The sequence below is a fragment of the Podarcis tiliguerta genome (genome assembly GCF_965153285.1).
Source record: "Podarcis tiliguerta genome assembly, chromosome: 11".
Classification (NCBI taxonomy): domain Eukaryota; kingdom Metazoa; phylum Chordata; class Lepidosauria; order Squamata; family Lacertidae; genus Podarcis; species Podarcis tiliguerta.
The window spans coordinates 25,068,609-25,088,975 of record NC_139544.1 but is presented as its reverse complement, the minus strand read 5'-3'; the positions used below and the strand labels follow the sequence as shown (position 1 = coordinate 25,088,975).

Here is a 20,367-nt window from a genome sequence, read left to right as displayed (position 1 = left end):
CCCCATCCGCAACACGTGCTCTCCTTTAATGAGAACACGCTTTGTGATAGCAGTGGTGCAAGAACTGGTGCGCTCTTCTTGACAATTCACAGGAAGCTTTTGAGGGTTTTTTTGGGGGGGGGCATTAGTTCAGTCGTTGCCTTTTGTAACTCTTCTGCCTCCTTTACATGCAAAGAATTATGGGATAGGTTCCTAACAGCCTGGCTTGTTTTTATCAGCTGATCGTTTTGAAGTTCACTAGTGAGCAAGTTATACATGACGCACAGCAATCTGTTTTGAAACAACTTGCCCATCTGCTACAAAAGTAGTCTCTGAAACAGCTCCTCAGTTTCCAAAGCTTCAGATTTGTAATGATTAAAGAATTTCCAGGAAGCTTTTTAAAAAATACGTCAAATGTTTATGCAATGTGTTAAAATACTTATATCCTGGGATAGCTCAGTCAACAGAGCATAAATCTCTTGATCTCAGGGCCATAGGTTGCAGGGGGTTGGACTAAATGACCCTGGTGATTCCTTCCAGCTATACAATTATATGATTCTACTGCCTATGTAAGAGCATTGTAGCGTTTGTGCATATTATGGAAGCTGGCTGACTTGTTTTACACTGGCATGTACTGCTGCCTGCGTAAAAAGATAATGCAGCTTTAAGATCACTGGCTGCTTTAGGCAAACAAACCCTGTGACCTACTTCATCCCGCTATACAAACTACGAGAGCATGAAGGAAATTCCACTCCAGGGCTCCCCCCCGCCTCTCAGTATGCAAAACCATCTGCTGCATTCAGTGGAAGACATGACCGTAGTCATTCATTTTCTTTTCAAATGCGTCTCACAGACTGACACCGGAACCGGAAGAATAAAGACAATCAAGTATGGGACATTATAGGAATTTAACCATGCCAGGCAGAGTTAAAGCAGTTAAAATGATCTTACTCCCTACTTTTATTTTGAGATTTTGCCAATTACCGTTTTGCACAGAACAATTGCTCTTTGGCAAACAATATTTGCAGAATCTATCTACTCATGTTCTAGACTGAGGTCATGCAAAGGCTTGATGCATAACAACCCAAAACAAGGGGGCTGAGAGGAACCAAGCCTCTTTAAGGTACAATGGGGTCTTTCAACAGAGAAATGCAATAGCGCATGTTCATGAACTGGAGAATAGATTTTGGATATGGATGGAGGTTACAACAGAGGAGAAAACTAAATTAGAATCACTGATTCTAGGTTGATTGCCCATAGGGAACTTAGATTGGCTCTGTAACCCTTTCACAAAGGCCATTATTTTAGTGTGGAAAAGTTGGAGGCACAAACTGATGAAGGAGGTACATCCCCTTTCTCCCATTAGAAATTATACCTTTCTGTAGCTAGATAAAACTATATCAGGGCTGGACTCCCTAGGTTTGTATAAGAATAGACTATCTATCTAATGAAGCTCTTTGCAGAAGGTGTAATATGTGTCATGAAATTGTGGCGCTTTTTTTACCAATATACTGATATGTCGTACTCAATTTCATTCAACACCAGTGGCCATGGTGTGACATAACAGTGAGAAGCATGGATAACTTCATCCGTTCAGCTCACACATGCTTCTGTTTCCTCTACGAAAACAGCAAGAAAGGTAAAAAAAGGTAAAGGTAAAGGACCCCTGAATGGTTAAGTCCGGTCAAAGGCGACTATGGGGTTGCGGCGCTCATCTCGCAGCGAGGGAGCTGGCGTTTGTACACAGACAGCTTTCTGGGTCATGTGGCCAGCATGACTAAACTGATTCTGGAGCAACAGAACACTGTGATGGAAACCAGAGCACACGGAAACACTGTTTACCTTCCCGCCACAGCGGTACCTATTTATCTACTTGCACTGGTGTGCTTTTGAACTTCTAGGTTGGCAGGAGCTGGGACTAAGCAACAGGAGCTCACCCCCGTCACGGGGATTCGAGCAGCCAACCTTCAGATTGGCAAGCCCAAGAGGCTCAGTGGTTTAGACCACAGCACCACCCGCATCGCAGCAAGAAAGAACAGTGTATAGTACCCCCAAAGTCCACCATTTTACTTGCTTGATTTTCCAGCTTAAGGGGGCTAAAATAGCTCTGTATTTTGGAATCAGATGACACAGAAATGAGTGCTAAACATGCACTATATTCTATTCGTTTTGTGGACGCAGCTTTTATATCATGTGAAAGCTCAAATGTAATGTGGAAATTAACAGAGAGGGAAACATTGCGGAAATGGAATAAGTGACCATCAGAATGCAGGCCAAGTCAGACTATGTAGCTCAAGATTGTTTTCATGGGCGGGCAGCAGCAGCAACTGAGGACTTTCAGACCAGAGACCCTGCCCTGCCCAGCCCTATGTTAAGGGACATTTTGGATGCAATGCTAGTGCTTCACCTCTGAGCTACATCTCTTCCTTACAACACAGGGTGATAGTCAACTAAGGAATAGTAAAGGTAAAGGGATCCCTGACCATTAGGTCCAGTCGTGACCGACTCTGGGGTTGCAGCGCTCATCTTGCTTTATTGGCTGAGGGAGCCGACGTACAGCTTCCGGGTCATGTGGCCGGCATGACTAAGCCGCTTCTGGTGAACCAGAGCAGCGCACAGAAACGCCGTTTACCTTCCCGCTGGAGTGGTACCTAATTATCTACTTGCACTTTGACGTGCTTTTGAACTGCTAGGTTGGCAGGAGCTGGGACCGAGCAATGGGAGCTCACCCTGTCGCGGGGATTCAAACTGCCGACCTTCTGATCAGCAAGTCCTAGGCTCTGTGGTTTAACCCACAGCGCCACCTGCATCCCCCAACTAAGGAATAGTTTCACTGAAATCAAAGAACATGTCTACTCGGAGTATGACTAATATTGGTTATCACCCATAGTGTTAAGTTTCTCCCATTTTGGGGTTCATATTTCCTTACGCGTTGCCTCTGTAAGCACAAAAGCTTCCAAAATGAAAATTGTACCAAAGACAAGCTAAATTATACATATGCAGCTTAAGAAAAGGCCATGATGTGACACAGCTAAAGCACATTGAAATCAAGAGATATCTTTCTGCTGACTTCTAGGTGCTTCAGGTTGGAAGCATCACATGCCGAACAGGCAATATGAAGACAATGTATGCTGAATTATCCTCACATGATTCTCCTTCAGCTAACTCTGTTGGGTGGTGTTCCCTCAAAGTGGCTTGATATTTATGATGAGGAAGCAGAAAGTTAAGGTTTTACCTATTGGAATAGCGCAGGATCTCAGTAACCGTCTATGTATACAGTACCCTTCCTCCAATGGGAAAAACGGAATAGTAACCTGTAGAATTTAATATGTTGACCACTTCTACACAGTCTACAAAGATCTCGTTTCTAAGCACATTATTAGATTCTTCATGATTGATGATACTACCACAGGGTTGCAGTTTAAACCCATAATCCTTTCCCACTGTGAGACATCTCAAGACTAGTTTTCCGAAAATAAAACAAAATAAACCTCAGGCAGTTGCTAAAGGATAACTTCTTGTGACTAATTTCTGTTTATTCTTCTAAGGTACCCTTCATGATAGAGTGGCAATTGCATGAGGAAGTCCCATGCAATCATCCACATGCGTTGCGTTGTGAATTCACAATAGCTCCACAGCCTTCTGCCAATTATCCATGTGTAGATGTTGATACCTTAGATGGAGTAATGTGAACCGAAGTCACTGTCAAACCTGCAGCATAGGAACACAGCTAACTAACAAAAATGTTAATCTTTCAAGGGAGTGTTTGAGAAACAAGAGAAGATTCTTCTCTATTTAGATTTGGACACAGATTAGGAAAGGATGAAGTTTTCTTTGCAAGGCAGAATTTCAGCCATTAAAATGAATGTATTACCTAAGATGTTGTTTTTATTCCAATCAATCCCAATTGTCTGGGAGGAGCATAGTTTTAATATTTTTGTATTTATGTAGCATTTTGACTATTCTTGGATCAGGTTGGCCCTCATAGTTAGGGTTGATGGGCATTGTAGTCAAACATCTGGAGACCCAGTCCCTGATTTAGACCTTCTTAGGCTGTGTAAATACTGTTCCTTCACAGCACGTTCTTTTCCCCCAAGAATCCTGGGAAGTGTAGTTTTTAAGGGTGCTGGGAATGATGCCCCTGTGAAGGATAAGCTAGAATTCCCAGGTGTTTTTTATTAGGAGAAGCCATCTTCTCTTTTTCCAGGATGCATCCTCTTTTTCATGGGTAGAGTCGTCACAGCGACCCATAGCTAAAAGTAGAAGTCGCCAAATGTGTACCAGAGGGTGATCCACTCTTGCACATGCCTAATGCATGTGGGTGCACATTGCATGGGTGCACTAGATGCTAAACAGGTGCTTGGTATATACGTGTGAATGGAGGCTTGCGCTGCACAATTCTCCTTTCCAAAAAGTAGGAGGGCAGGGGGAAATTGAGTGAATCTGGCAAATGCATGTATGAGCCTTCTTATTCTATATGGCAAATAATTATGTTGGGCATAGGTTATTGTCGTTGTTGTGCTTTTGGAACAAGTTTAATTATTTGCCATATAGAATAAGGTGCTGTAGCCTGTGAAAGAAACCATTCAAACCAAATAGCAACAGAGAGAAAGAGAGACATTATAGAGCTAGATCAATACTGCACATTATTTATGCTGCTTTCATACCTGACAGGGATATATGTAACAATATCTGTGACCATGGTATCATATCAAGATCGGTTAAAGAAATCCTTTCATTTGGCTGTGCTCCCAACACTGCTAGGTCTTATGACTGTGGTTTGGTGGATGCTGTCGGATACAGAGCCTTTGTTTTAGAGCAGGACCTCAAGGGAATGATATAATGCAACAAATAATCTGTGGATCTCAGAGCTTTCACAGCTAAGCACTTCCAATGAGTCACTGCTGGCAAGGCAAGCAAATGGTGGTGTAGGGAGGGGCATGATTTAATGGTGTGGATGACAGTGGAGATTTCTGTTCTGGAGAACACATTCTCTCTCTCTCTGATGCCTTTGCCAATGTCTTTTACAAGTGGCTGATTTCAGCAAATCTTTCATTCTGCAGTGCGTGGTTGGACGTGATCTTGATGTGTTCATATTACGCAGCATTGACATGAGCCCAAGGTCACATCAAAGCAGAAGCACAGAGACAAACATTTAATCTGTCAGACATTATCTAAGCATGCTAGGGATTTGATGAGTTATGCTCTTGTAAGTAGCATAAACAGGTCCCTGTTATGTAGAGAATCTCTTCATCAAGTTATTGTACAGGAACTCATAATGGGGGGGGGGGGACGACAACATGTTTTAAATGTGTAATATTTGTCAAAAAGACCTCAGGTCATTGCACACAGCCCAGCCCACTGTGTCCTTGATTTTGTCCGAGCCCCTGCAGTGGCAGCTGTGACATGGCGCACCAGAGCACACACGCCTTGAACTGGCAAGGAAGATGATGAACGGGGAAATCTGGAGTTGAATCGCACAGCTTGGAGGCAGGATGATACAACACCCCAACACCATCTTCTCGGATGGCAACCTCTTTAGACCAGACGGCACACACCTATCAGCGGCACAGAACAAACTCTGCCTCTGGGATGTGGCAAGGGGCCTTAGGGATTGGTTGCAGATGTGAGCAGTTTGGTGGTGCGGTGTCAAGAGTGTCGGCTTGGGTGGTGGATAAGGCATTGGGTCTGGATCTTGAACATCTGGGTACCCCATTAAAGGGGTCTGGGAAGGGACATTGCTGTCTGGGAGCCCACATGGACCACCCTTCAAGAGGTGGCCCTAGAGGGAGTGTCACACTCAATGTGTGTCGGGGCACAACCTCCTTTACAGGGTCAAACCATCCCATTATCAGCCAGCAGGCAGGCTGGTTTATCTTGGATACATACCCAATGCCTTCTCCTAATCCGGTTTACGTGTGTTATCAATAAAGTTGCGACCTATTTCATCCCAATAATATTGTCCTTTGTCTTCTTTGATATGGTTGACCCCCATCGCTCAGCAACTTCCTCTTCACAATTGGACACACAATTAGAATAGACCCACCTCTGGGTCCATCCAGTTGTCAAGATACTACACAGAAAGCCCATGGAAAGATGAAGGTGGTTGTTATGGTCCCAGCAGCCCCTTTTACCATAGTGTTTTGTTGACTGTGTATCATGATCACTCTTCACAATGTTTTCCTTATGATTCCCTGCAGAGAGACCTTTTACTTCTCTGTGTTGTTTTTTTAATGACGTTTTGTTCTATTAATACCTAAATGAGTAAGAGCTTCCTGATGCCATCAAACTGCCTCTTTAATTTGGCAGGCAAAGGCAATTAGAAATCTGGCAGGAAAAGAGCTGAAGCTGTACATTGTGCTGCAATGGGATAACCTACCAGTAGGTGCTGCAGTACTTAAGCAGCTTGTGGAAGCAGGGCGGGAGTCGGCAGCCCTGGTAGTTGTGCTGAAAGCAGGATCAACTTTGTCCAATATTAGAAATTAAATTCTGACCAGACCCTACTGTATTCATGTATATTGGCCAATGCTGCGAATCGTGGGTCTCTTCACTGTGGGGCTGCCATACGTCCGGGCGAAAATCCCTTCGATGTCCAGGAAAATCCGTATGCATTTCGGAAGTCTAGATTTTGGTGAATGTGCTTAAAAATAGCTCAAAAACTTACTTTTGTTGAGATTTTGCAAAAGAAGCTCAACAACTTCGGACAAAACTGAAAACAGCTCAACAGGTTTGGCCCACCCCAAATGCTCAACGACTTTGCCAAAAATGCCTTTTGTGTCCAGATTTTCACTTTTTGAAATATGGCAACCCTTCTTCACTGTCAACCTCAGCTCTGTCTTCTTCCCTTCCTCTCCACACATCTCTGCTTGGTTTCTCCCTCCCTAACAAAGCTCTGCCCCCAAAGCACAACAGGCAAGTAAAGGAATGTAGCTTTAACCATTGTTCTTTCTATGCAAAGTAAAGATAACCACAATATTGAAATTTATTGCTTATTATGGTCACAGACCAAGAGCTGCATTATAGCTGCATCTCCTTTCTCATTCCCCCTTTGAAATGTTGCTTTAGACTGTGTGTTCTTTCACCAGGGACCAGTTTTCTTTTTAACAACTGCATCCATATTGGACCTGAAATTGTTTCTATATATATTTCTTTTTTAAAAAAATTTTTTTGTTAGATCACTTTGGGGGGCTTCAGGGGAAGTGGCTCTTAAACAAAATAAACAAATAACATTTCGTACAGCATTTAGCACATTGTAAAGAAGCAAAGAGATATAGTGGCTGCCTTGTGAAATAAGGCTATCTTAGAATCACTGGACTCTGTTGCACAACTATTGTGACATAATTTCCATTATACTGTATTTTGGTGCTGAAAAGGAGTATGGTCCATTGCCTTTCAAACTACTAGACCCATTCAGGTCCAATATTTTAATACTTAATAAAGCAGTTGCTGCATTTAAAATGCTATAATTACCATCTACTGTGTATTATAATTTCACACACACACACACACACACAGAGAGAGAGAGAGAGCAAGAGAGAGTGCTTATGGGTGGGTTTAGGTGTAAAATTGAGTAAGAGATATTGGCAGGTTAATGATGCATTTAAGTACAACTGCATTGTACCTCATTCCTCTTTGAAATGTGAAGGTGAGCCAGAAGATAGCAACCTACAGCCTGATCTGCGATGTCACGACAGCAGCACAAATCAGCACATGTTTGCTTTGACACCACAGCAGCTCATCTGAATTCAGCTCCGGTCTGTTCATGGACCAAACAAATCCAGACAACGTCAGCATTCCAGATTTTCCTTGTAGACCTTGTAGTGAAAGAGAGCACTCTTTTCTCATTGGTGCACTATTGAAAAGATGTCAAGGGCAAACAGCTGTACACTGTGAATTGTTTAGCTATTGCTCCCGAGCCTTTGTTCTTTGACCCATAGCGCAATCAGGAGAAAGCTTTGGGAGACAGAGTTTGCCCCCCCCCCCCAATCGCTCTCTTGAAATGTTTCTGAGCTGAGCCCATTTCTGGTCTGTTCCTTTTGCAAAAACATCAGGCTAGCATTCTAAGCAATGGAATCAAATGAGGTGAAATTAACCTGTGCTGAAAATTTTCTGTTAGACGCAACCTTCAAATGCTGTTGGTAAATATTTGTATTTAGTGTGCATGCATACTCAATAACCAATACAGAGGCCTGGAAAAAACAACAACTGTCCCCTGCAAGAATGTTTCTGGGATGAGATGTCCAGAGAAAAGAATGCCTAAACTCAAAGACATGAAGAAGCACTAGGCACAGGAAAAACCTGAAAAAAGTACAGATTAAAGATAGAAAAGGCAGACCAATCATTCTAGAACAAGCATAGGCAAACTCGGCCCTCCAGATGTTTTGGGACTACAACTCCCATCATCCCTGTATTTAGTGGTTTTTATATTGTAGCTTTATGTTGTGAACAGCCCTGAGATCTGCGGATGGAGGGTGGAATAGAAATTTTAATAATAATAATAATTCTACATACAGAAGCTCCCAGGTTCCAACTCTAGGTAGGGCTGAAGGAAACTCTTGTCTGATAGCTTGGAGAGAGCCATCACTGGCCTGTGTAGAGCATGATGAGACTGAGGGGGCCAATGGCTTACTTAAGTCTAAGACAGCTTCCTCTGTTTCTAACTAAATCTGTACTCTTAAGGATGTATACAGGGGTAAGTTGATCAGCTGAGCCAAAAGTCCATGCCGACTGGCCACATTCATCTTAGCTCAGGACAAAGAGCGGTGCACCTTTGCATCCATCTTGTTTAGGTTGTTCTGTGTTGTTTCCATCTGTACTGCCATAGTTGTGTTCAGTGCCTTTTGTGAATAGTCATACTTGGATCAAGGCCTCAGACAATAATTAATACACCATTGGAAACAAAGAAAATCCCAGTTAGCAAGTCCATTCTTGAAGGCAGCCAGACTGTTTGCTACCTGAAGTTATTCAGAATAAATATTCTAGGCTTTGGTAACAATTATGAATGAATTGTCTCCCATACAGAGAAAATGACACATAATTCAAACATTTCTTCACGTTTACCACATGGAAAATGCATTTCACCTACAATATAACTAAACGCAAAGATTAATCCCAGGAACGTTAAACAATGAAATCATGTGTGTTTTGTTTGTGATCTCTGACCTGATGTAACAGACCTTGGGACATGTTTCTGTCATATCTTAGTAGCAGATGACAAATGGTTCAGTTTAAATTATCTCCTCCTGCTGCAGCCAATTTACTGGCAACAGTGCAGAGCATTTCCTAACAAATGAATGTTGACCTCCAAACTAACGCCTCTTCTCTTTCACTTTTTTTTTTTAAAAAAAACTACAGTCAATCCCATGCAGAAGGTGAGAGAAGGATATGATTTGCTTTGCATCTGGAATTATGTGTTGTGAAAAACTGCAAAGATGATCACATGCTATCTCAGAACTAAGTAGGTAGATCTTAACTGGCTATATGGATGGGGCAGAAATTTAATTTCCTTTCCATTTTAATGGGAAATGACCTCCTTCACACTTCCCTAGCCAAAAGGTGAGCTACAACACAATGATCCTTCAAATTCCGCACTTCTCCAGATTTTGCGAAGCAGGTCTCCAATCACAGTGTTCAGAATGCATATATTAGGGGGAAGGATGCATAAAAATGCATACGTTCATGAAAAACAACTTACCCCAAATGCATTAAAGTATGGAAAATTGTAAAAACTGCATACAAAATTGTAAAATATGCATACAAAAATGTGCCTCTTAGGAGAAAGTTACACTAAAATGTTGGTGGATTTCCATGAGGATTTTTAAAAAATGCAGATTGCTGTGGAACTGATGGGGCAAATGAGAAACTGAAATGAACAGATTCATGCTTTCCTTATTGGCTATCATACATTTGCTTAGCATATTCTCCTGTGGTTCAATCAGTCACATAATGAATGGATTTGTGTGTTTGCACCCATTTACCATTCTTAACCCATACAGATTGTGTACACAAACACGAGTGTCAATGTGGCATTAAGGATCCTCTATGTTTACTCAGACGTAATTCCCAGTGAGTTCAATGGAATGTCGGTTTAGTTAATACGTGCACACACACCCCCTTACTCTTAGGTAAGAGTGTACAGGTTTGCCGCCTGACACCATTAAGAAATCTTCAAAATGCAGTGATCCCTCTGTCCTTAGTGGAATCATTTTTAAAGCATGAAAGCTGGAAGTTTTGAAATTTAAAATGTTCTGTACAATGGCTGCTCAGTACTAATAAAACACGCCCCCAGCTCCCCAAAAGCTACAGTACAATCAGCAAAGCAGTTTGCTGTAGGTTTGCTCAGCTGATGCAACAGAATGAAACTTAATCAATTAGCAGGGAAAACTTACAGGAAGCAACCGTTAGCAAATAATGTCTGTGCCATCATTTAACAAGCTACACCTGACATCATTGTAACCAGGGAAATTTAGAAAAGATGGAAACATAGTATTTAATTCCTAAAGTGTCCATGAATACCATACAGTCTCTTGTATGCAATGCCCACAATTTAATATCGCCATCCTTTGGTGTATATGAAATATAATTCCCCCACATTCCCCTCTTTATAAAAACCTATAATCCCCTCCTTCATTTAAAATTAGCACTCTATCTTGCTAGTGGGGCACGATGCCAGCACAGCAGATGGGCATATATGTGGGTATGCCATTGAAGTCTGGTTACAAGGCAACTGGATTTTCATCTAAGAATCTGGCAATGCTGGTTGCTTAGGATTCAAGAGAAAGCTTAACTCTCCACTATTGTCCTTTAAAGTTGTGCAAAACCAGTTGATGAAATAAACTCGACATAATTTTGGGGAGGAGGACATCAAAATGGCCAGATTCTGGTAAATAAAACTTTTTGAAACACAGAGCGGAAGAAATAAAATTTGGTGTCCTTCAGCCAATTGATAGGCAGGCAGCCTCAAAACTCTGACATTTGTCTGTTGTTCAGTAATGAACCTGTAGTCACTCAGGCCATTGTGAAAAGACCTTCTGTGGTTTGCTTTCTGCAGAATGGAGGTGCACATTTTCTCCTATATGGGACAGGAAAGGGGCTTCATGATCAACCACAAGCATAAATTTCTGGTCTGGTTTGATAAACATTATGCCTTCAATCTTATTTAGATTTCCAGTTCAATCCTGCATGTGTCTACTTAGAAGTCACTTCTATAGATGTCAATGGGGCTTATTTCCATGTGAGTGTAGGACTGCAACCTTATAGCCTAGTTTCAATAAAGACAAACCATTGTATGATTACACCCATGATTAAAAACACCATACATACATACATCACGATTCTTTCCAAAGAAATATGTTTGATATAAACAAACAAAAAACTTTCTGAAATGGCTTTTTAAAAAAAACCCCAAAACCCCACAATACCCATAAAAAAATTACCTTGGTAAATGCCTTTATGATTTTGGCAAGAACATAGAGGGACATCTGGGGAGAAAAATACCAATTCACTGCTGTGAAAAACATCATCAATGTGTTATAGTGACAATAGATACCTATAATTAAGTCAACTGAAATGTCTGCACATCAAATTATATGCTGCTATTTATAACTGCAGTTGTCCATTAGTATTAGCTTGCAAATGTGCTTGAAACTCCAGAGGAAAATGGGAAAAATATTATTCAGGGATATTTGAGTTTAATGTCTGTAAAAGCACAGGATAACAACTCCCAGGAGCAAACATGCAACCCCCCCACAACCCTTAGAGAATGATGTTTTCAACGCTGAAAATAAGATCATAACAACACATTGCATGAGTCTAATTGTAGCTCCTTCTGCGTAGTAGGTGCAGTAAAAAAAAGAAAGACACAAAACAAATGGGGGAATATCCACATGAAGGGCGTTTTTGTTTATTTACTAATTGCTTACAAAATTGTGCAGCTTGTAAGTTATGAGAGATGTGATGATCAAATGTTACTAAATTATCATTTGCTGGTAGCAGGTACACACTTGTTCTGAAGCCCAGTACAGAAGACTGTATTAGATTCCCCTTCACATCTTGGTCTCCTCCAATGGTCGGTTCATGAAGTCTTGAATGGCCTGGTTTAATGGCAACCACTTACTGACTGAGGCTTTCAGTGCCGTGATCCATCTGGAAGAAAGGAATAGGCAGAGCTGGTCACTAAATGAATGGTGTTTGGATAACTGCAAGCTAAAGATTGCTTGAGCTTGCATCAATATGGCAGATGAACAATCGTATCACAGCAAGCGCGCTGCCAAAAGTAGCGGGGACTGGAAGCGTGGCAAAGTTTTTGTAAAAAGAATTATTTAGGAGGAATGGACAGTAGCTCTAGTTTTCAGCACAACAATTATGGGGTTTTTTTTGGGGGGGGGGAAGACTCCTACATTGCCTCCTACAAATCCTTATCCTTTGATCTAGGTAAAGGTAAAGGTACCCCTGCCCGTACGGGCCAGTCTTGACAGACTCTAGGGTTGTGCGCCCATCTCACTCAAAGAGGCCAAGGGCCAGCGCTGTCCGAAGACACTTCCGGGTCACGTGGCCAGCATGACATCGCTGCTCTGGCGAGCCAGAGCCGCACACGGAAACGCCGTTTACCTTCCCGCTAGTAAGCGGTCCCTATTTATCTACTTGCACCCAGGGGTGCTTTCGAACTGCTAGGTTGGCAGGCGCTGGGACCGAACAGCGGGAGCGCACCCCGCCGCGGGGATTCGAACCGCCGACCTTTCGATCGGCAAGCCCTAGGCACTGAGGCTTTAACCCACAGCGCCACCCGCGTCCATCCTTTGATCTAGTTTGGCTTAAAACTGGCATGGAAAGCATTGTGGGATTCAGAATAAAATGGATACCTAACTGACTGAGATTGTGGTTTGAATGTTTTGACATGTGATAGATAACTGGATTGTCTGCATTGTACCAAGTCCTGGAAAGTAATATACAAAAAATGTGGCTTAAGTCAAGACAGGATAGGTCCTGCTCTTTCTGTAGGTCTGTGATTAAGGATGTGGGAAATTCTGAGGAAAACGTAATGACAATGCACTTTACGTAATTAATTGTGTAAATTACGTAAGTTGCATAATTTTGTCACATAAATTACATTCTCATTACATCATTCCCCTCTCCATTTCATTGAAAAGGTTTCTGGTGGAAGACAAACTCTAGTCACTAGCAGAGGAAGAGGAGTGCAGGGGGAGCATACCGCCCCCATCAGCGCGATCCTGGTGGGGTGCCATTGCGGCTGCCCTTCGCCCATGCTGGGCGCCATGCCCCTGTGGGTGGTGCGCCTGCCCCCCCCCGCTCTCCACACACACACCCTGTGCCGAAGCATGAAGCTCCACCACTGACTCTAGTAGAATAGAAACCATGCTGTATGTGATGAATACAGGAGGGAATGGAAAATGATACTTTCTTACTTCCCTATATGTGATGCATCGAAAGTTTGAAGGACCATTCCCCTTAGCATAGATCACTTCCACAGTGACGCTGTTTCTTCAGTTTCTGTGATGAAATTGTCATGAATGGATATCTTTGAATATCTATGGATGTCTCATTAGGATTTTAAGATTTTAAGAAGGCACAACTCAGTTCCTTCTACTCTCTTATGTGGCCTTAAAGTCGCCATTCTCCAACACACACACAGAGCTTTTTTGTTCATAATTGTTCATAGAAAACTTCAGTTCTACTTAAAGGTAGTCAACCACCCAGACAATTACTCAGAAGCCTCAAAACTCTCTACTTCACTCATTGTCTACAACTACGGAAAGGTGGTGGAAAGGCAGGTAGAAATGGGCTAGAGAAACAATTTCAGAGGAGAGAGGAGCACATCATCTACCGTTTGTTTTCGGTCACGCTTTCTGCACATAAGTAGAAGGTTTTAAACTCCTCCGAAGGTGGCTTCACTTCAATCACGGACCTCCTGGAACCAAGGGCCTGTTCACTCACAGTGTATCCCTGCAGGTAAATCCCACCTAGAAAAAGAAAGAGGGACAATAGGCAAAAGGTAGAGGACACACTATGCACACAGATGGCCCCCGAGTCTCCAGCAAAAAACCCCCAGGAATCAGGGCTGGGAAAGTCGTCTCTTTTGAGACCCAGAGGAAATCATTGCCGGCATGAGGCTAAATGGGTCACAGGTTCCCGCATTCATAGACCTAACAGATCAGGTGCTTTTCCTGAGCAAGGCTTTCCAGATCACATCAGGTCTACTAGGCGCTCCTTGACCGACTCCCAAGAACTCTAGCTCTGCCCGTCAGCTGTTTATTGACATTTTCTCAAATATTTCTGTTTTGCAGAGGATGCACAGTGTCACAACAAAATAAAGTGGCTGTATCTTGAGAAGTCACTGTAAGAATCAGGACCCCTGGAATGCCAGGCCAAAGCTCCAACTATGTAATAAAGGAATACTGAAAGTAGACCTAGCAAAGCATAGGTCACCCCATTCATGGCTGAGTGGAGATTTGAACCCTGGTCTCCCAGGTCATAGTCCAACCCACTAAGTGTTACACCACACTGAAGCTTCCTGTTTTGCAATATTGGCATTTTTGTATTATGTATAGGAGGAAAACCTACTTGGTTTCAAAAAAGGAGGAGGAAAGGTGACCACCTACCAAGGGCATGTGTAGAGCGTATGCTGGCATAAAAATACAAGCAGCCATCTTTCAGAATGCAGTAGTGTTGAACCCACATGTCCTTGTTCTTGTCCAATTGGTGAAGAAGTCCCAGGCACTCCGGGTTTTTGATGGCAAGTGGTGGAAGGCTTGTGTTGTGCATGGTGACATCTACCCAGACGTGGTTCTGCACATTGGAGTTAGTAAAGAGACCACTTTTACTGTTGTTAAATGAGCTCAATGTACACAAACATGTCCAAGTATATTTAAAGCCGCAAGAATTTAGAAAGTTAAGATGTCAGCTTATAATTTGTCCAGTCTATACAGTGGTAACTCGAGTTACAGATGCTTCAGGTTACAGACTCCGCTAACCCAGAAATAGTACCTCAGGTTCAGAACTTTGTTTCAGGATGAGAACAGAAATCGTGCGGTGGCAGCGGGAGGCCCCATTTAGCTAAAGTGGTATCTCAGTTTAAGAACAGTTTCAGGTTAAGAACGGACCTCCAGAACGAATTAAGTTCTTAACTCGAGGTACCACTGTATTGTGAAATGGGTAGATCTGTCAGCAATTCATAAGGCACATACTCTGGCCTGTTAAATTCTGATTTCCTGCTGTCAGCATTCTATAAATCCATACTGTGCCCATTTTAATGCTCATTTCTCATTTTGGTTATTATCTTCACGGTGATTTTGGGTATCACATTAATCAGCACATTTCTCAAGTCTCATGCCTTCAAATGTAGCATGTGATATGTCAAATGACGGTTTGCTAAGCAACGTATCTGGCCAAATACATCTGGTGGGGATGAGAATAAAGAATGCATGCTTGAAGCAGTGAAATGAACCCATTCTTTAATTACACTGACATTCATCTGACATTCATCTTAATATATGGGTCTGAAAGGCATGCAGTTGGAATCTAACATTAGAAGCTGTTTTCAGATGTTAGCGTTTGCAAAGCTTGAAGCTTGCTTTGAAGTTAGCTTCTAGATGGAATGGTCACGTTAGTCGGCTGTAGCAAAACATATTAAGTATCTTGTGGCACAAACAAATACATGATCACATATTGCATATGCTGCATCTGATGGAACAGACTCCAATTCAGAGATGGGGAACCTGCAAGCAGTCCATATATTGTGGGACTCCAGTTCCCATGAGCCCCAGCCAACATGTCTAATGGTCAGGAAAGATGGTAGCTGTGGTCCTGCCACAATGGGAAGGCCACATAGGCCCTACCCCTGCCCTAGTCTGTGGAAGCTTAGCCTTTAATGAGTTTTTTTTAGTCTTGAATTTGCCACAAAACTCTTGAGTTGTCCCTAATGAAGTCTTATCAGAATGCCTTGCCATGACACAACTCAGCATATAACTGCAAACATCTCTAGTTAGGGTTGAGGAGCATGACATTAAGTTGTGTTTCTTGTCTGTGATGGGACTACTCAGACAACTGCTTTGCTAGAGGTACTTGTTCCTGAGGCTAATAAAATCTACTCAGTCCAGATAATAAATTAAATAGCTCACTAGTTGCTTAAACAGTGTCTGAAGCAGAGTGTGCAAACAAACAATTCTAAAGATTCTTAGAAAAACAGAGGACAAAATCCAACTGGTGCCCATCAACCAGAAGAATGACCTTCTGCTTGCACTTCTTCCTGCTTTTGTCTGCTTCACACCTGAAATCTGCTCCAGAGGGCTGACAGTTTGCAAGGAAAAGGAGGAGGAGGAGGAGAAGTAACATCCTTTGCATGAGTGGAAGTCTGCTCACACAGCAGAGGATCCTGAACAACGGCTCCTACTGACATTTATATGAAATTGGAAGGTTGTACAACTTAGAGAACAGCTTGAATGAAGGCCATCGCTTGATCTATTGTGATTGTTTATCTCCTGACATCTTTCAAAGATTCCCCTGCTGCTACCTAGAGTGGAAGGTGTGCATATATCCATGCCTAGTTCTGCAGAACAGGCCTAAAAATGATAACAAAACTCTTGAGAATTAAATCAGGTTGCCACGGTCTCATGTACAAACAAATGCATGGCTATGTGAAAAGGATCAAGCTGCAAACCAGGATATTTCTCCTCATTTTCACATCAGATGGAAGCTCAAGAGTTGAGCCTCGGTGGTCTAGAGCAAATGTGCTTGTTTATCAGCAAAATTGGTAAGCAGCCTATGTCTTTGCTCATTTGAAGTCCTTGGAGAGAAGCCATACAATGTTGATGATCTATTTCCCTTTAAATTGCATTATTTCCTCTGGAGCCTTGATGAGCCTGCAGAGGAGGAGATGAGCTAACTTCAGGAAATACTGTTAAGTGCATGCCCCGCCATCCCTTGCCGGTGAACCTTCTGGGATGTACGGTGGCAAAGTGCAAAGAGAGGACTGAAAGGATGCTCAGCACATATGCGGAATTAGATGCTTTACTCTCAGTCTCATTAGGATGACATAGCACCAACGCTTCAGTGTGTGGCACCATTGAGTTTGCAATAAAGAAAACCACTGTCCGTTGCAAAAGGGAGTTCTTGTTATTTTGCCTAAAAACAACAACAACAACCACCCTCTGGGTGGCTTGTCAGGCTAAAGAGGATTGTAATTTAGCATTCGCTTATTCCGTTACATTTTTTTTAAAGGGAGAAACCATAAACTGTAAGCAAAAATTACTAATGAGACCTGTTATGTGATTGTATTTGCATCTGTTCATGTGAAAGGAAATGGAAAATAAAATAAAATGATGTCTTAACCAGAGCGTAGCAGCGAAGTAGTAATCTATAAAAATAATGGGTTTCCCAAGCAGTAGAAAATTGCTAAAAGGCTGAAATGGTCTAAAACCACATTATCCTAAGAAACCTTTCACCCCTGGTCTTAGCAATGTTTGACTTATTGTTACATCCTGCATTGTTCTGACTGCCTTAATATTCTTGTATATATAGTATTTTTGGCAGCATTTAGACCAGGGTCTAAACCATTTAGACCATCATCTTCAGATGATGTTGAACCATCATGGTTAGGGGTGATGAGGATTGCATCTGGAGGGCTGGAGGTTCCTTGTCCCTGATTTAGACCTTCTTAAGCATATTCTTTCTATTGAGGAATTCTGGGCCTTTAGTTTGTTAAGGGTTGCTTGGAGTTGCAAATCTGGATACCCTACCAGAGTTAATGTTTCTGTTTTCAAGAATGGCTTAGCAAAGCCGTTGCTATGGCTAACAAAGAACAAATACAGAGAGATCTCAGAGTGAAGGCAGCTTCGCACAGCGGCTCACCTGTTGGTTGGCAAATAGCATGCAGAACACTTGAAGCTGGTTCTGCCTGCCCCATGAATGACTGCCAAGAGCTGAGGGCCATGAAGATAAAGTACTCACTCAGCATCTGCCCTAGGATTGGCATATGTGAGAGACCAGAAGGGGGACTTAATCCCTTGCCAAGTACTCTCTCGTAGACTTTGGTGAGTCTATGCACAATTTAAGGTCACCCTCAGCATGTAAAGTTTGTAAATTAGAAATGGACATGCACAGACAAAAACAAAGGCTCTGGCAAGGTTACCTGATGAACGGGATGCACAGCTTTCTCCATGGCCTCCAGCCACCTATGGAGGGGAAAAAACCATAGATGAGAATAGGTTTGCTTGAGTGCAACATCCTGCATGGGGGCCTTGTGGCTCTTTAGGGGAAATGGTAGATAGCTGCTCACTTACACAGGCCTGTATGATGAAATAATTGGCAGGGCCAATTTCAAACACATGGAGGAGTCTGTACCTCACAAAAACAGGTGCTAACATCCTCACAGCATTTCTCATACTGGTATGAAGAAACATTTTGCAAATGTTCTTCATCTCCACCATTGCCATACTTCTTTTCTTCTGCTATCAGAGGACAAATATGCACATAGCCACCTATATGCAAAACAGTATTGGTGTCTCCTAGTAGGAGAAGGAATTATGTATGTATAGAATATGCAGAGAATGCGCAAATGGAAATATTGAAAGCAGGCTGAATACAGTTGCTGGGGAAATCACAGTGAGTGAAGGCTGTTGACCTCATACCCTGCTTGCGGATTTCCCACAGGAAACTGGTTGGAAACAAGCAGGGAGCCTGTGTGGTGAAGTGGTTAGAGTGTTGGACTAGGACCTGGGAGACCAGGGTTCTAATCTTCACTTGGCCATGAAGGCCGCTGGGTGACCTTGGGCCAGCCACTTACTCGCAGCCTAACCTCTCCCTCAGAGAATTGTTGTGAGGATGAAATGTACATCAGCTCAAGCCCCATGGAGGAAAGGTTGGATATAAATGCAATAAATAAATGAAAAATGCTGGATCAGAGAGGCCTTTGGCTTGGTCCATCCAGGACTGCTTTTCTTAAATGATTATGCTAAAGAACAACAAAAAACCAGAGGAATGCAAAATAAAATAACATATTATGCAAGTTACTGACAGAATGCTGATGGGGGAGGGGAGAATTGTATATGTGGTAACCCTAATTAAATCTCAGTGCAAATGTTTTCTCTCCTGCAGTAAGAGACTGCCTGCTGCTTATGCAATTGACCTTAATAAGCAAATCCATTTTGCAGAACTAGGAAGAAAGAAAACATAGAAAGGAATGTAGTGAGTGGATTGTGTACCTCTTCATCTCTTGGTTTGATGTGGCACAGAAGTAAAAAATCCTGTTTCCAGTCTGAGGAATGCACTTAAATACAAAGGGCTTGCCCAGGGTACTGTCCACACCAATTTCAGCACCTTCTAACTTTGTGACTTCTAATGGTCGGCACTTTCCTTCATCCTGTAATGAAGACAAGAAGAAGAAGAAGAAGAAAAGATTTTGAGAAAAGCCATGGGGGGCTTAAGAGACGTGGTGGTGGTGTTTTTGCTAAACATCCCCTTTAATTCCACAAATTGCTTCTCATCTAAAAAGCAAAGATTGCATAGTAAAGCCAAGTACTATGGGATTTCTCCAAAAGAAGCTGATTCCATAGCATCATAGAATTGTAGAGTTGGGAGGGAACCTGAGGATAATCATGCCTTCTCTTTAAAGTCAAGAGGATTCACTGCAGCTGTCCCAATCCCTTTTGCTCTACTTAGAAGGAAATATATACATTAACCTCCCCTGAACGTGAGAGAAAGAGAAAATACTTGCATGCATTGGATATGTTTTACAAGAGGATCACATTCTAGTCCTGTTCTTTTCCTATGATGCTAGACTTAGTTTATTTTTAGGGGAATCATTTTGGGCTTTCAGAGAGTTGGCCCTATCATTAGGCACAGTGAGGTAGTTGCCTCAGGTAGCAGATAGTAGGGGAAGAGTGGCAGTGGCGACAAAGTGTTGGAGGACAGAGCTTCTCCCAAGCTAGCTTACTGCCCTCAAGTGTGGCGAAGGACACTGTCCTGTCGATGTATGATTCACCCTTCAGTCAAGTTGGCTTCCGTACATGGACTGCACCATCTGGTCCTTTGCCTCAGGCAGCAAAATGTCTTAGGCCAGCCCTATGCTTGCAGTGAACCGACCCTCCAACACTTCCTATTGTACAGCCTACTCTAAATTTCCAGCGGCTGTGGTTTTCATTTTGACCAACTTCAATATTTCAGAAAAAGTAAAACCCTGCAGCAAAAGGAAAGACTACCTTTGCGCTCTTCTGCTTTTAACTCTGAGAGGACTCTTCTCAGAGCATGTGATCGCTACATGCCTAATATACTTACATAGCAATTGCTGTGGAAATTAGGTTATACTTTCCTTTGCAAGTGTGATCTATTAAGCTCCTCCCTTGATGAACTATGCATTTTGTTTCCTGATGCAAC

The 20,367-nt window shown here is 42.5% G+C and overlaps 1 protein-coding gene across 1 annotated transcript in view; it reads right to left on the bottom strand.

The window, feature by feature from the left end:
- Nucleotides 1-11,601: 11,601 nt before the first annotated feature.
- LOC310659830 (uncharacterized protein) overlaps nt 11,602-20,367 on the bottom strand; it is a 41,050-nt gene continuing 32,284 nt past the window's right edge. Inside the window, exons 8-12 of the mRNA XM_083403673.1 lie at nt 19,197-19,354; nt 18,125-18,167; nt 14,598-14,784; nt 13,823-13,958; nt 11,602-12,123 (exon numbers count right to left, since the gene is read on the bottom strand). Of these exons, the coding sequence (XP_083259799.1) occupies nt 12,024-12,123; nt 13,823-13,958; nt 14,598-14,784; nt 18,125-18,167; nt 19,197-19,354 (624 nt within the window). The 3' untranslated portion in view covers nt 11,602-12,023. The remainder of the gene's footprint in view (nt 12,124-13,822; nt 13,959-14,597; nt 14,785-18,124; nt 18,168-19,196; nt 19,355-20,367) is intronic.